The sequence below is a fragment of the Melopsittacus undulatus genome, chromosome 2 (assembly GCF_012275295.1).
Source record: "Melopsittacus undulatus isolate bMelUnd1 chromosome 2, bMelUnd1.mat.Z, whole genome shotgun sequence".
NCBI classification, from domain to species: Eukaryota; Metazoa; Chordata; class Aves; order Psittaciformes; family Psittaculidae; genus Melopsittacus; species Melopsittacus undulatus.
In genome coordinates, this window is record NC_047528.1 from 2,106,406 (window position 1) to 2,121,683 (window position 15,278).

At 45.5% G+C, this 15,278-nt stretch overlaps 1 protein-coding gene across 3 annotated transcripts in view; it reads left to right on the plus strand.

Annotated features, from left to right (window-relative positions):
• Window positions 1–15,278, plus strand: part of UVRAG (UV radiation resistance associated) — a 90,542-nt gene that overhangs the window by 2,952 nt on the left and 72,312 nt on the right. For 2 of the 3 annotated variants that reach the window (XM_034074545.1, XM_034074546.1), the window contains exon 2: window positions 14,008–14,125. In XM_034074545.1, coding sequence (XP_033930436.1) covers window positions 14,008–14,125 — 118 coding nt within the window. Of the gene's footprint in view, window positions 1–8,112; window positions 8,251–14,007; window positions 14,126–15,278 lie in introns of all 3 variants that reach the window. The other variant, XM_034074547.1, reaches the window with a different exon arrangement.

Genomic DNA, 15,278 nt, shown 5'->3' on the forward strand with positions numbered 1-15,278 from the left:
TGGGGTACCCTGAGGTGTAGGGGAGGTGCTCCCTAAGCTATAGGGTGCCCTGACATGCGGGGTGCTCCCTTGTTGTAAGGGCAGAAGAACTCCCTGAGGTGTGAGGGGAGCTCCCCTGCACGGATGGAAGGAGGGTCCATGAGGCAGGAGGTTTTGAGCACCCATCTCTTGGGCTGGTAGGAAGGTGATGGGGGAGCTCCCGTTTGCATGGGGCAGGGTCTGTGCCCCTGTACTGAGACTTGAGGGGGGGGGTCCTGCTCTGTGTCCCTGGAGGTGCTGGGTGCAGCTGAAGCTGGGAGCTGCAGCATAGATAACACCCGGATAAACTGGGTTTAAGCTGATGAAGTGGGAGCAGCTGAGCTGCCCTCTCCTTTCCTGCACTGGCTCTTAACCAGGTAGGGGGAATAAGTATGGATCCAGCATCCAGTGCATTGTGGAAAGTGATGAAACGTCCCCTCCCCATCACATCCTTCCTTCAGCTAACTTTGTTTTTCCTGTTTGCCGAGAGTTGGCTTTTGGTTTACTGGGCAGGCATCCCATGTTTTCATTCTGGAGAGGGTTAGGAGCAAGGTTAAGTGAGGAAGTCGAGGCTCTGCGGGAGGGTTTAGCAATCTCTGTCAGCCTAAGGCTGTGCCCTTTCCCCTCTTGCACGCAGGGACTTTTATTGCATGGGAGCTTAAATGGTAGTGGTGCAGAGGGGGATAATTCCTTAGGAAAGGCTTCCTTTTCTGTAGAAACAGTGTAACATGTGACTCTGCTTGAAGCTGTGCTTCACTGCCTCTGTGCAATCGATGTTATTAAGGAGGAGACACGGAGTTACTTGAGCTAAGTGTTACAAGGTGTGAAAAGGAAGAATTACTAGAGGGAAAATCAATTGGTACCAACTTGAAATGAAGAAACAACTGCTCCAGTGCTAAATGTGATTTACCATGCATCCAAAAAGAGCGAATGGAGTTGACGCTCGGCCACTGGAGCTGTGCAAGTATTGACCCTAATTTGGGAGCATGCATTCCCTCTAAAATGCAGGTCTGTTCTATGTTAATGCACACAAACATGACTGCTGCTTTGGATGGACTTTACAGGGGATCGAGTATGGCTCTTTCCCTGCTGAATTCTTGCTTTTATTCTTTCCCAGGCTTGTGCAAGAACCAAGTGAAGGCTGCAGGGAGAGAAGCCTCAGTTATTAGTCATTGGGCTCCGTTTGTGAAAGTGAGACCAAAACACAGCCTTTTTATTTTCTTTCCTAGGAGCAGAAACTTCTGTAGCAGCAGAAACTGAATCAGCAATTATAGGATGTTCCAGCCTAGTAAATATTTAGTTAAAGCTGTGTAGAATGCCTCTATGTGTGCTGCAGAGATGGTAATTGTAGCAAGTGGAAGGCTGTGACAGTCTGAGGTATTGTTCTGCTGTGTGTTCTGCAAATACAAGGACCCCACGTGCTGAGGTGTCTGTGTCAGTGCTTGCCATCAAATCAAGCAGCTCTAAAATTACAGTTGAAGATGCTGATAACAAATCATCCTCTTTCACTCTTGTCTGGGCTTAAAAGTCTGTTACTGAGTTGGAAGATACCTCAAAGGGGGAATCACCCTGCAGGTGTTTCACTGCAGAATGGTGGAAAAGAATGGGAAAGTCCTTCCAGTCTGTTGTACCACTTTGATAATGCAATGATCTGGCTGATGAGTGTGGTGCTATGTAACACAAGGGGATTGTTTGCTACCTGCCAGCACAGGAATCAGCTCAGTGCTTTGTTTCAGTAAGCAGTTTTCTCTAGAACACCCAGTGCTGCAGTTCTTGACAATGAGAGTAAAGATGGTCTGAGTCATGGCTATAAAACTTCTCAGTGTGGACTTAGGGTGGGGGCTTGTAATGACTGAAGGGACTTGTTAAAGACTGAGGTATTGAGGGTATTACTTGTGTTTAGTCTGGATTTAATAGTACCAGTGAAATCCACTTTGGTTAGAAAGCAAAGCTCAGGAGTGAAAAGTCATGTGCAAACCCTTTTTCTTATGTCTGACTAACCTATTCTTTAACTTGTTCCTTGGTGACTAGATGACCTGGCCTAAGAATTCCTTTTGCTGTTGTCCTCTACATTTAACATGGGAGAAATGGAGGATATGGCTGTAAAGAAATGGATCTAGTTAAGCATAGAATTCGAATTTGTATCCCTGATTGTGCCAGGATGTAGTTTTCCTTTGATGAAAGGGTGGGTCTAACAGAACTAATTACACTTAAAAGGAGAGATGGATTCTTTAGTGTTATCGTAGTTGCTTGATGCAAGAAGGCCAGGAATGTCATGATAACGTATGGATTTCTAACTGCTCAAACCTCTCAGGCCTGTCACCATAGGCAGGACAAAGCAATGGGGGTTGAGGGAGCCAAACCTTTCCATGCTCTTCTGTTCTAGATGGAAGGAGTTGGACAAAAAAATGCATTCTTAATATCGAGGCAGTCATGCTGCAGTCAAATGATCTGTTGAATGTTACTGTGCCAACTGCAGACCAAAACAGATGTCATGTGTGGTTGTCTAGAGGCAGGAAAGCACATCTTCATGGACCGTAGAGCACTGCCCCAGCACTTCAAGCTTTTCCTTTATGCTGAAGCTGATAGGCTATTAATAGTAATTCCAACACTGGGGACACTGAGGCCCTTAATGAACTGAGAGACAGTGTCTGAAGATCCTCAAGCTTGAATATGTAACTGTTGTACAGACAGCTTCACTGATGCACAGTTTGATGAGTGATTAGAGAGCAGTGAAGAAGAAAAAGAACAATCAGGTTAAGGAAGGGTATTCTTCCCCTCTGCTGTGCTCTGGGGAGGCCCCCCCTGCAGCTCTGATCCAGCCCTGGGGCAGCAGCACAAGAGGGACATGGAGCTGCTGGAGTGAGGCCAGAGGAGGCCATGGAGCTGCTGCGAGGGCTGGAGCAGCTCTGCTCTGGAGCCAGGCTGAGAGAGCTGGGCTGGGGCAGCCTGGACAAGAGAAGGCTCCTGAAGGGGAGAGCTGAGAGCAGCTCCAGTGCCTAAAGGGGCTGCAGGAAAGCTGGAGAGGGGCTTGGGACAAGGGCCTGTAGGGCCAGGCCAAGGGGAATGGCTTGAACCTGCCCAAGAGAGGGGAGACTGAGCTGAGCTCTGAGGCAGAAGCTGTTCCCTGTGAGGGTGCTGAGGCGCTGGCACAGGGTGCCCAGGGAAGCTGTGGCTGCCCCATCCCTGGCAGTGCTCAAGGCCAGGTTGGACACAGGGGCTTGGAGCAGCTGCTCCAGTGGAAGGGGTCCCTGCCTGTGGCAGGGGTTGAAGCTGGATGAGCTTAAGATCCTTTCCAACCCAAACCAGTCTGTGACTATAGAATTGAAAATTCTGTGCATTCTGTAAAATGCCTTGTACAATAAATCATGCAGGGGGGTTAGAACTTGATGATCTTAAGGTCCTTTCCAACCCTAACTATTCTATGATTTTATGATTCCATACCTTTAAACAAATCATGTCTACTAAACATTTAACAATCTTTCATCTCTTGAGATTTTAGTAATACCATGAGCTTGACATCCCTGTTTCAGAAACTGGCATTGCTGCCCTGTTAGATCCCAGGATGCAAAGGACTGCTCATGAGTCAAGTGAACTTGAAAACAAAAGATGTTTTCCTTTTGAAAGTACTTCTGGAAAGAGCTTTCCAAGGAGAATAAGAAGCAGTGCTTCTGAATTGTAGTACTTCTGGATTTCAACAATAAATAAACCCATGTTTTCAGCAGCTGGAAGTGGTAATCCAGTACCTTGGGTACTTGAGGTGATCCAAGCAAGCAGAGATAAAACAACAGGAGAAGAATATGGGTGAATTACAACGAGGCTAAAATTTCATAGTTATTTGCTCTAAGAATGCAAACCATTCACAGCAGAGTGGGTAACATGGCAGAAATGGGTGATTTAAAGTGCTCTGGCAAATGGGTTTGAGAGGTTTTATATGTAGAAGTGAAGAAATCTACCATGGCTCTGGACTGCATCTGAACTAGTTTTTCATCTAAATCAGTGTGAAAAGAGCATCTTTTTGTCTGAAATAGTTCTATATACCTATTGTTACACATTCCACTGAGTAATATGAAAACGAAGACTGACTTAAATATTTTACTTCCTCTTTCCTACTAAATCTGCTGTGGGAAATCAGAGTAGTGGCTGCAAAGTGTCATAGTTGAATACTGCTTTCACTTCTTGTTGACATGCAGTCTTTAACCACTGAGACAGACGGAAGTGCAGCTCCACTATAACACCACCATATGTGTGTTGACCTGGTGATCTTCTACAATTGTATCAAAGTCTATAGAGTTTGTTAGAAGCAATTAGGAGGAAACAGTTGTTAAAGTTACCGTAAAATAGTAATTGTACCCCAAAAGGTTGGGTGACAGTTTGGGGCTCGGTTTTTGCTATCTGCACTGTATATAAAAAATATAGAATAGATAGGGTTGGAAAGAACCTTAAGATTTAAGATGGTCTAGTTCTAACCCCCTTGTATTTTCTTTAAGGAATGCAAATTTGTTTCACAGACTGAGTAATCTGTTGATAGTTGTGCACTTGTGTATGCATTTGAAGTATGTGTACAGTTCTGGTGTCTGCAGTGTAAGTAGGACATGGAGCTGTTGCAGCAAGTCCAGAAGAGGCCAGGAGGATGATCAGGGGCTGGAGCAGCTCCTGTATGGAAACAGGCTGAAAACATTGTTGCTGTTCAGTCGGGAAAAGAGAAGCTGAATGGAGACCTCAGAGCAGCTTCCAGTGTCTGAAGGGGGCTACAAGGATGCTGGAGAGGGACTGTTCATCAGGGACTGTAGTGATAGGACAAGGGGTGAAATAGAGAAGATTTAGGTTGGATATAAGGAAGAAGTTCTTCCCTGTGAGTGGGGTGAGACACTGGCACAGGTGCCCAGAGAAACTGTGGCTGCCCCATCCCTGGCAGTGCTTAAGGCCAGGTTGGACACAGGGGTTTGAAGCAAGCTGCTGCAGTGGCAGGGGGTTGGAACTGGGTAAGCTTTAAGGTCCTTTCCAACTTAAACTAGTCTGGGATTCTGTGATTAAGTCAGACCCTGTTCAGTCAGAAAGCTGTAGTAAATCGGCTTTGATGCTTTATTCAGGAGATTTGTGGGGGGTTAGGAAATATCCTTAATTGAAGGAAGGGTTGGTAGCTGGTAACTAATGATGCGTTCCTTATGATGAGAGAGGTTTCCTGCTTGCCCTGGGTTTGTCATCCAGTAGCATGATAAACATTAATACGCTTCAAGATGTTAATCAACAAACTCTGCTTGTGCAGCTTGGTGCATCCTTAAAATCAAGTGGTTCCTTAAGGTCAGAAGTGCCTTTGCTTTGATTTTGTTGATGCTTTATCCCAGAAAACCCTGTTTACTTTTTGGGTCCTTCCTTCTGAGCAGCATCTTGTTTTCCATTGTTCGATTGGTGTTCTCAGTTCATTCCCATAGCTAATCCAGACTAATGCTCTCTCACCCAAGGTGATGCTAAGAGCCTTCTTAACATGTGAAGAGGCTTCTACAGCATGTTATTAATGAGGTGGAACTTGCACCCTGATGTTCTTTTGTCTACCCCATGGTGTAGTTCAGATGTTGTGTCAAAGAAGCAGTTGCAGTTCTAGTCTTTCATCTTGCAAGTGAGTAAATATTTATTTAGACCAACTCAAAGGAAAACCTCCTTTAAGGAAAGTTGGTATTTCTAAAAGGTCTTGGTTTAGGATGGAAAGATTGTGTATCTTGTTCCTTGTTATTTGTAGCCTAACTAAACACCCTGCAAGAGGAGCTTCGTCTGTCAAAACAGTTCAGATTTTCTTAACCCCAGTTTAGAGCAAGTTCTTTTAGGGTGTGCTGACAGTTTTTATTCTTCAGGGTTGTGGAGGATGCCAGCTCTTGGTGTGTCCCTCTTGATGTTGTAGTGACCATAACCAAACACAGCTGTTGAAACAATACACACTGCTTCATGTGCCTTGGTCCCTGCATGGGCTTAGGACTTGGCTTTTAAACCCTTCCTGCTAACATTACATTGAAGTACAGTCTGTATTGTGAGTCTTTCAAAAGCTATCCTGTTTGTATCCTGTCTTCTGTACCTGTTCCACCTTATGCTTTAAGTAACAGGCTCTTTCAGTCTTTCTGCAGCATTGACCACACATCTTGGATTTGGAAAGAAGGATGAGGATGCAAATATTAAGTGAAGAGTGTGGACACTGTGGGCTTGCATTGAAGATCACTTTTGGTCTTGATTGTCTCATTGGTTCTGAGCTCTAAAAACAGCAGTGTAGATGTTCTATGTGATTATGGTGTACAAAGAGAAGGCTTCTTGTCCCTGCTGAACAGTTACTAGCTGTTAACTACTAAAGAGCAATGATGTAGAGTTCTGAGTTGCTTTGTGGTGTAAATTCAGTTACTTAGTGAGGAAAGAGTTTAGTGGGCTAGCTAGTAAGAGATGTGAGGAAAGATGGACTAAAGGATGCAGCTACTTTTAGGAGTAATATATATGTATGTCTCCATTTTAGTTTTTTCATTTATATAATTAGTAATCATAACTATTTTCTTGGTTTATGGAGCAGGTTGTGCCATAGACATGTTTTTAGCTGTAACATCAACTTCACACATTGCATTCTTCAGCTCTGAGTTGAGCTCATGAAGGCTGCTTTGCATTCAAGTAGCTGGGGAATAACTATACTTCTGCATGGGCCATGTCAAATGTGGAGATGCTTCTTATTCTTCCTCTTTCACTTTCTCCCTATATGAATTAGGGAAGACTCGATGCTTTTCAGACAGCATCTTCCATTTGCTGACTGTTCTTGTTGAACATCTCAGTGCAGTAAGTTGTGCAAGTAAGGAGGAGTATGGATGTCTGGAGCCCAAGTGTGATGAGGAATGGCTGAGGGACCTGGGGGGGTTTAGTCTGGAGAAGAGAAGGCTCAGGGGGAACCTGATTGTTCCCTCCAAGTGCCTGCCAGGAGGATGGAGCCAGGAGGGGCTGGGCTCTGCTCCCAAGGAACAAGGGATGGGACAAGAGGAACCGGCCTCAAGCTGCACCAGGGCAGGTTTAGATGGAGCTGAGGAACAATTCCTGCCCCACAGGGTGCTCAGGCATTGGAACAGGCTGCCCAGGGCAGGGCTGCAGGCACCATCCCTCGTGAAAGCTTCTACTCAGCTTCTCTTCTCCAGGCTGAACAGCCCCAGTTTTCTCAGCCTCTCTTCATACGGGAGGTGCTTCATCCCCCTTATGAAGACATAGTCTGAACATCACCTCTGCTTTTCAGAATGCTGCTTCCTGACTGTTTCAACGGAGGCAGTTCATAAATACATTTCAGGTCAGGATCAGTGCTGACCTCTTCACAAGCTGGTACATATTCTGGTTTTACCTGGCTTTCACATGAATTTTCTAGCCTGCTTCTTTATGATCCACAATAGCTCTGGAAGAATTTAAGCAAAATCCTTCCAACTATTTTAGCATTAAAGCAGGGTGCAAAGCTTAGTTACCAACAGAGATGTTGCTACAACAACCCTGCTTGTTTCAAACTTAACAGAATTGGCCTGCAAGGTCAGCTCTTGGGGTCTCTATATGTTTGTCGTAAGTCAGAGAAACACAGGGTTCTGCATGTCAGGCTGAGGGGTTGTGGGTTTTTCTCTGTTCTCGAAGATAAAAGCTCCAGCTCAAAACCCAGAAACTCTGGAAAAATGTGAAACATATTAGGCCAAAGTGAGCATTTTATTAAAGCAAGGAGGGATGGCTTGAACCTGCCCAAGAGAGGGGAGACTGAGCTGAGCTCTTAGGCAGAAGCTGTTCCCTGGGAGGGTGCTGAGGCGCTGGCACAGGGTGCCCAGAGAAGCTGTGGCTGCCCCATCCCTGGCAGTGCTCAAGGCCAGGTTGGACACAGGGGCTTGGAGCAGCTGCTCCAGTGGAAGGGGTCCCTGCCCGTGGCAGGGGTTGGAGCTGGATGAGCTTTAAGGTCCCTTCCATCCCAAACCAATCTGGGGTTCTATGATATTAATAATCTGAGCTGCTTGCTAAGTGTGGTTGATCAGCAGTGAAGATGGGAAAATGATGCTTGGCTGAGTTCTCATCCAGTCGGGTTTTCTTACATTATGATTTCTTTCCCAGGGTCATCATCTTATAAGAGAATAACAGAGTGGTTGAGATGGAAGAGAAGTCAGAATGCCCTGTGCTTGATTTTGCTGCCTATTAGATGACCTTGAAGAAATCATTATGAAATTCCATGAATACTTTAGGCTATTGGAGGTAGTTGCTGTTCCCTTGTGGTTTCACGAACAGGCCAGACCTTGTGCTAATAGCAGCACACTTCTCTTTCTTGGTTTGACGTATTACATCTTCTTCCATTTCCTCCTTCCCCCCTTCATCTCTGCAGTGATTTTTATTAATGGCACCACATTGTTAGACAACCAAACCCGGTGGATACGTTGTTATCCAAGTTCCTCAGAGCTGGAAGGAAGCAAAGAGTGGTGTCTGGATCAGTTGAAGCCACCAAGAAACCACCGTCTGTCTGCTTTGTCCTGCTTTTGTGCTGGGCACATCTGTGTAGATACAGTGAGAGAAATTAAAGTAACTTGCACAAGTTTCAAACTAACTTCTTTCTTTTGCCAGCTTTTCCTTGGTTAAATTCTCTGGCCCTCACTGTGAGACAGCAGAAATGCACAAGAAAACATTGTGTGGAAACAAGTGTTTGATGCAGAAGGTATCTGTTTTAGGCAGAGGTAGTGAAAGACTGTGCTGTCTTCCTGTTGAGGGAACTAAAGCATGAAAGAACCAGGCAGCTTCAGTCCTTTACAGTCTTGCATGTCTTCGGAGGTTTAGAGTTCTGGGATCATTGAATGAAAAAGCAAAGTATTAACAAGGTTGTCAACCAAAATACTTTATTCTGCAGCAGTCTGACTTGTGTATGGCCTGTGGTAAATCTGGAGATGTTCCCAGGAATACACGGAATGGGAACAGTAGGTACATCAAACAAGATCTTCAGAATGATGTGGTGATAGGATAAGAGGTAATGGGTTTAAACTGAAGCAGAGGAAGTTCAGGTTGGAGATAAGAAGTTCTTCCCTGTGAGGGTGCTGAGGCACTGGCACAGGGTGCCCAGAGAAGTGGTGAATGCTCCATCCCTGGCCATGTTCAAGGCCAGGTTGGACAGAGCTTTGGGTGCCATGGTTTAGTGTGAGGTGTCCCTGCCCATGGCAGGGGGGTTGGAACTGGATGATATTAAGGTCCTTTCCAGCCCAAACCATTCTATGATTCTATGAACCTGTGATGGAGTTGATCTCTTACAACCTCAACTATCCCAGTATGTTTTTATTTAACAGCAAACTCAATCTTTTCTCCTTCTGCCTTCAAAACCTGTTGTTATTTGCCTTATTTTCAGGCTGTGATGGATGCATGAATCTAAGTTACCAAGTGCTTTTCTTGAATAAGAGACCCCTGACTTCTGGACGAAGCTCAGCACATATTTCACATTCCTTGTCCGTACAGGCCCTTGTCCCAAGCCCCTCTCCATCTTTCCTGGAGCCCCTTTAGGCACTGGAGCTGCTCTAAGATCTCCCCTTCAGGAGCCTTCTCTTGTCCAGGCTGCCCCAGCCCAGCTCTCTCAGCCTGGCTCCAGAGCAGAGCTGCTCCAGTCAGTCCTGTTTGACTTTGGCTGCTGCTCTGTCCCTCTTGCATCAGCACAGCTGCTTCTACAGCCACATTGGGAACCACATTGAGGAACTGCTCTCATGAAACCAGCCCAGCAGAAGAGCTGTGGTGAGTTTTCATCCAGCACAGTTCCCCAGTGTGATTCATGGAGCAGCTGCACAAGTGCTATTTACGATGGTGCAAATAACTTGCACCTATTTGCAGTGGTGCAAGTAGGCAGTGAGGGTTGTCAGCAGGGAATCTGGCTGATGCTGGTGAGACCTGAATTACAATGTCATGGAGGTTTTGTGTATTTCAACATCTTGACCAAAATTGATATGAAATACACTTAAGGGTTTTGAAAATGCCCTTAAATAATACTTAGTTTGTCACAGAGCAGCCTTAAGTCCTTGATGAAGTATTTTAGAGCCTATTTGAATTGTCTTTTGGGTAGGTCTTTAGCTGATGGTGTCTTAGCTAAAGCTGATTATCTTTGGTCAGGAGAGGTTAATGACAGAGGTTAACTCTGTAGAGCTCTGAAGAGATCTGAACACTGCAATATAATATCAGGACAGCAAAGGGAGGTTTATTTTCAGGATCCAAGTCTCTCTGTTGTGATGACCTCATGTTAAAGAATGTGAACAAGAGAACTGTCCATTAACTGGAAACTTGTTCCCTATCAGCTGGGCTAAATGGACAAGTAGTGGGACAGAAGGGAGGAGGAGAAGGATGACTTAAATTGAAGGTTTAAATAGACATTCATTACCTGTTGCATTCTGAGTCCTGTACTATGCTGTGGTCACACAGCCCTGAATGTACCATTCCTCTTCCAGCTGCTTTGGGAGAACTGAGCCTTCTGAATTCAGGATCAATTCAGACTTTGAAGGGTGCAAAGATGTCACAAGCCATGGAGACATGGACCCAGATCTTGTACGGAGGTGCAGGTGTTGGTTATAACACTAAAGCTTTATCCAAACCTGATTGCATGTAGTGAAAGACAAGAAAATGTTTGGTTTTGCTTGGGGGCTGCTTGTTGTAACACACTACTTAAACCAGGCACACAATTAGTTTGCAGTCCTAAGAAGACGTGGAGAAGGCTGCTCTCTTTGTTAGATACTGTGTGGGCTGCTTTTAGGTTGTAAAGGATTTAATGTGTGTGTGTATATATATATATATGTATATATATAAAGCATGGTAGAGGATTGATCTGTGTGCTACAGAAGTTAATTAAAGGAGAGAGATGGCGCATAAAAACACTTCTATGATTTTTTATAGAGTGCAATGTGTGTTCAAAGCCATTTCTTAAGGAGTGTTTAGGTTCCTTATAAAAATGGCCAGTGAAACTGCACAGCTTTAAAATTAGATTTGAAGTAATGTGCAAGATCCATACAGCTTTTTTAAGTGAAGCTTTGTCTTTCAGTTGACAATCTTGATACCAATCCCTAACAAAATAACACTGTGTAGTTGGGCAATGAAGGAACTTAGAAGATTGTGGGTGGTTTTGTGTGGGTTTGTTTTTTATAGAACCCCAGACTGGTTTTGTTTGGAAGGGACCTTAAAGCTCATCCAGTCCCAACCACAGGCAGGGACCCCTTCCACTGGAGAAGCTGCTCCAAGCCCCTGTGTCCAACCTGGCCTTGAGCACTGCCAGGGATGGGGCAGCCACAGCTTCTCTGGGCACCCTGTGCCAGCGCCTCAGCACCCTCACAGGGAACAGCTTCTGCCTCAGAGCTCAGCTCAGTCTCCCCTCTCTTGGGCAGGTTCAAGCCATTCCCCTTGGCCTGGCCCTCCAGGCCCTTGTCCCAAGCCCCTCTCCAACTTTCCTGCAGCCCCTTTAGGCACTGGAGCAGCTCTCAGCTCTCCCCAGAGCACAGCAGAGGGGCAGGATCCCCTCCCTGAGCTGCTGCTCACGCTCTGGGGGTGCCCCCAGCACACGGGGGGGTTCTGGGCTCCAGCACTCACTGAAGCTGGTTCATGGGGAGCTGCTCCTCACCCAGCACCCCAAGTCCTTCTCCTCAGGCTCCATCCAGGCTCCCTCAGCCTGGGTTTGTGCTAGGATTGCCCTAACCCAGGGGCAGGACCTTACCCTTGGGCTTGTTGAACTCCATGAGGTTATCGAATCATAGAATGGTTAGGGTTGGAAAGGACCTTAAGATCATCCAGTTCCAACCCCTGCCATGGGCAGGGACACCTCACACTAAACCATGGCACCCAAGGCTCTGTCCAACCTGGCTTTGAACAGTCCAACCTCTCCAGCATGTCTAGATCCCTCTGGATCCCATCCCTTCCCTCGGGTGTGTTTTTAATCATGTATGTTTATCCTGGAGGTATGTGGTCATCCCATCTCAGCTCTGTTTTCAGTGTAACTCAGCCTTTGCAGGAATTAAACTGGTGGTTTTGAATCTGTCACATTGAACAGAAATGTAATATTCCTCTTAAAGATTTCCAGGAAGAAAAATTAAGACATCACTGAAGTGATACCAAGTGATATAAAATATCATTGTAGCTGTTATTCTAACACAGATGATGGCATTTCAGCTCTCATAAAAGCCTTTTAGGACAAGCTGCAAACAGGAAAGTTGCCTTTTGGTTTCAAAAGCATTTTAAACCCTCTTTTGGTGAGTGTGTTTCTTTGAAGGTGGATCCAGAGTTAGAAGCTTTTGGGAAGCGCCAGTATCCTGTAAAATGAACTTTGTGGTCAAAGGATGCGCCAACATGGTTGTTTGAGCCTTGTAGGTGGTTTGTGGTGATCCAGAAAGGATAAGCAGCCACTTGTCAACATCCTTGTGGTAGATGAGTGAGAGTAGATTGAGAGATTCATTGGGAGAATGTGATACCAAAGGATTTGGGGAGAACTTTGTATGTTTGAAAGTGTGGTTTGCTGTGTGTTAGGTTTGTGACAGTCTGTTTTAAGCTTGCATGTGTTTTCAGAGTTAAAATAAGAAGCACAGCTAAGAAATGAGTTAAGAATGACTGGAGAGTCTGTGTTAACTTGTTAACAATAAATCTGTAAGCATAGAATAGTTAGGGTTGAAAGGAGCTTAAGATCATCTAGTTTCAACTCCCTGCTATGGGCAGGGATGCCTCACACTAGACCATGGCACCCAAGCCCGTGTGTCCAACCTGGCCTTGAGCACTGCCAGGGATGGGGCAGCCACAGCTTCTCTGGGCACCCTGTGCCAGCGCCTCAGCACCCTCCCAGGGAACAGCTTCTGCCTTATCTCCAACCTGAACTTCCCCTGTTTCAGTCTGAACCCATCACCCCTTGTCCTATCACTGCAGTCCCTGATGAATAGTCCCTCCCCAGCATCCTTGGAGTCCCCTTCAGACACTGGAAGCTGCTCTGAGGTCTCCATGCAGCTTCTCTTCTCCAGGCTCAACAGCCCCAATGTTCTCAGCTTGGCTCCATACAGGAGCTGCTCCAGCCCCTGCTCATCCTTGTGGCCTCCTCTGGACTTGTTCCAACAGTTCCATGTCCTTATGCCGAGGACCCCAGAACTGCACACAATGCTCCAGGTGAGGCCTGACGAGAGCAGAGCAGAGGGGCAGGATCACCTCCTTCGCCCTGCTGCTCATGTTCAGTATTTGTCAAAGTTAAGGGTGTTGTGTGCTTTGAGCCATAGCTGTTGGGAACTGGAAGGGAGAAGGGGGGATGGAGAGAGTTTGGCTCAATCTGAGGGTTTTCATTCAGGATACAGTATTGTAGCAAACTAGCATAATGCTGAAATCACTTAAAGATTTTAGTGCCATATTCAAGTGTATTCAGTCCAGGAGAAAAGGACTTTGTTATCTGAGCAGATGGTAGCTGACAGATAGCACAACTTTCACTATGCCCTTCATATTCCCTGAAAATCTGGATATGACTTTCTGATAGGTTTCTATGGTTTGTTTTATTTAAGGCTGTGGTAGCAGTTTCCAGGATTACTGTGAATTCAGGAAGCTTTATCCAGCTCTGGCTTAGGTATTGGTTTATATTGGAGCTCTTTGCTAGTGCTTCTTGAACATAGCTTTGCCTTGGAAGTGTTTCCAATGTGATGATGCAGAATACCTGGGTGGTGCTGCTGCTGTTTGAAGCTCAGTGTCTCACGTATTCACTTGAAACTGTTGGATTAATTGGGGTGATTTAGACATGAAGAACAGAAAGCAGGTACACGATACAAGTGTGGGTACTAGATCAGTGTTGCTTAATCTGAGCTCATAGGTGCTGGTTGCTGCTTGGCCAGACAGTTTCAAAGTATCATAGAATGGTTTGTGCTGGATAGGACCTTAAGATCATCCACTTCCAACCTCCTGCTATGGCCAGGGATGCCTCCCACTGCTACAAGCCCCTTCCAGAGTCCTTGATCTATTTTGTTTTGTTGGTCTGCTCATTTTCAGCGCCGGCTTCGCCACCTTCGGAATATCGCTGCCCGGAACATCATCAACAGGAATGGGTATCGCCTCTTGGATACGTACTTCACTCTTCACTTGTGTGATAACACCAAGATATACAAAGGTAAGCCAGATTTTCACTAGTTAATCCTTGGGTTCCTATGATCCAGGTTCATTGCCCTTTTATTGCCTTGACAACCTGCTGCCATATTTGCTTATACTAACAGTGGAGAAGAGCTCTTTAGTTTCCTGGGCTTCCTAAAAGCTTTCAGTTGGCAGCCAAGGAAGCAAAACAGATGATGCATTTAATAGAGTCTTAAATTAGCTTATTATTGTTCTTTGCTCCTCTCCCCTCACTGATAATTTAGGAAACATGGGAACTTCCAAGAGCACAGATCAGTGAAAGCCTTTGGAGCCTTGGTTGCTTTATGGGGGGAGAGTGTCCTGCTCTCTGCTCAGCTACTTTACAGAGCAGAAACCAGCACTTATATCATCAAAGTTTTCCAAAATTAGACTTGTCAGCCAATGACATGAAGCATCCAGGCATCTGTTCTGCTTTTGATAGCTGTGTTTGAGTGTTGGATCTCATTCCCCTTTATTGCTTTGCTTTCCACTGCAGTTCTTGACTGTGAAGAGATGTTATTGAAACTATATTTTTAACCTCCTTTTTGATATGCTCAACAGTTGGAGGTGAATTCTGGTTTTCTCCTAATCTTTACTTTCAGCTAGTGTAATTGATCCTTGCTTTTCTTCAGGGTTTTAGAAGGATAAGGATATATAACGTGAGGTTGCAGCCTGGACTTCTTTGTGGTTGGCTGAACCTCTAACTGATCACTGCTTCTACAGTCTCTCATGTAAGGGACTGTCCTGCACTCCATCAGAACTTTAGTCCATTGGAGTCCAAGGATAAGGAATACTATACAAAAATCTGTATTACAGCCTCCAGAGCTCTCTACCTGAAGCCCCTTCAAGTTCCTTTTTGGGCTGGAAAAGCCAAGGTCCCTGTGTCAGCAGTTGCTTATTTCTGTTTAATACAGGGTTCTTGGCACCTCTGTGGGGTAATTTGGCTCTTCAGTCTCTAAGCATCTGGAACAGGTCATAGAATCATAGGATAGGTAGGGTTGGAAAGGACCTCAAGGTCCCTCCTGGTCTTCAGGGAAGCAGTGCAATGAGTGCTGCACTCCTCCAGGAAGACGTGGTGTGACAAAGAAGTCACTTTGTCTGTGTCATCCAAGACCTCAGTAAATCTTGGGAATTACCTTGGGTATAAAGGTGAA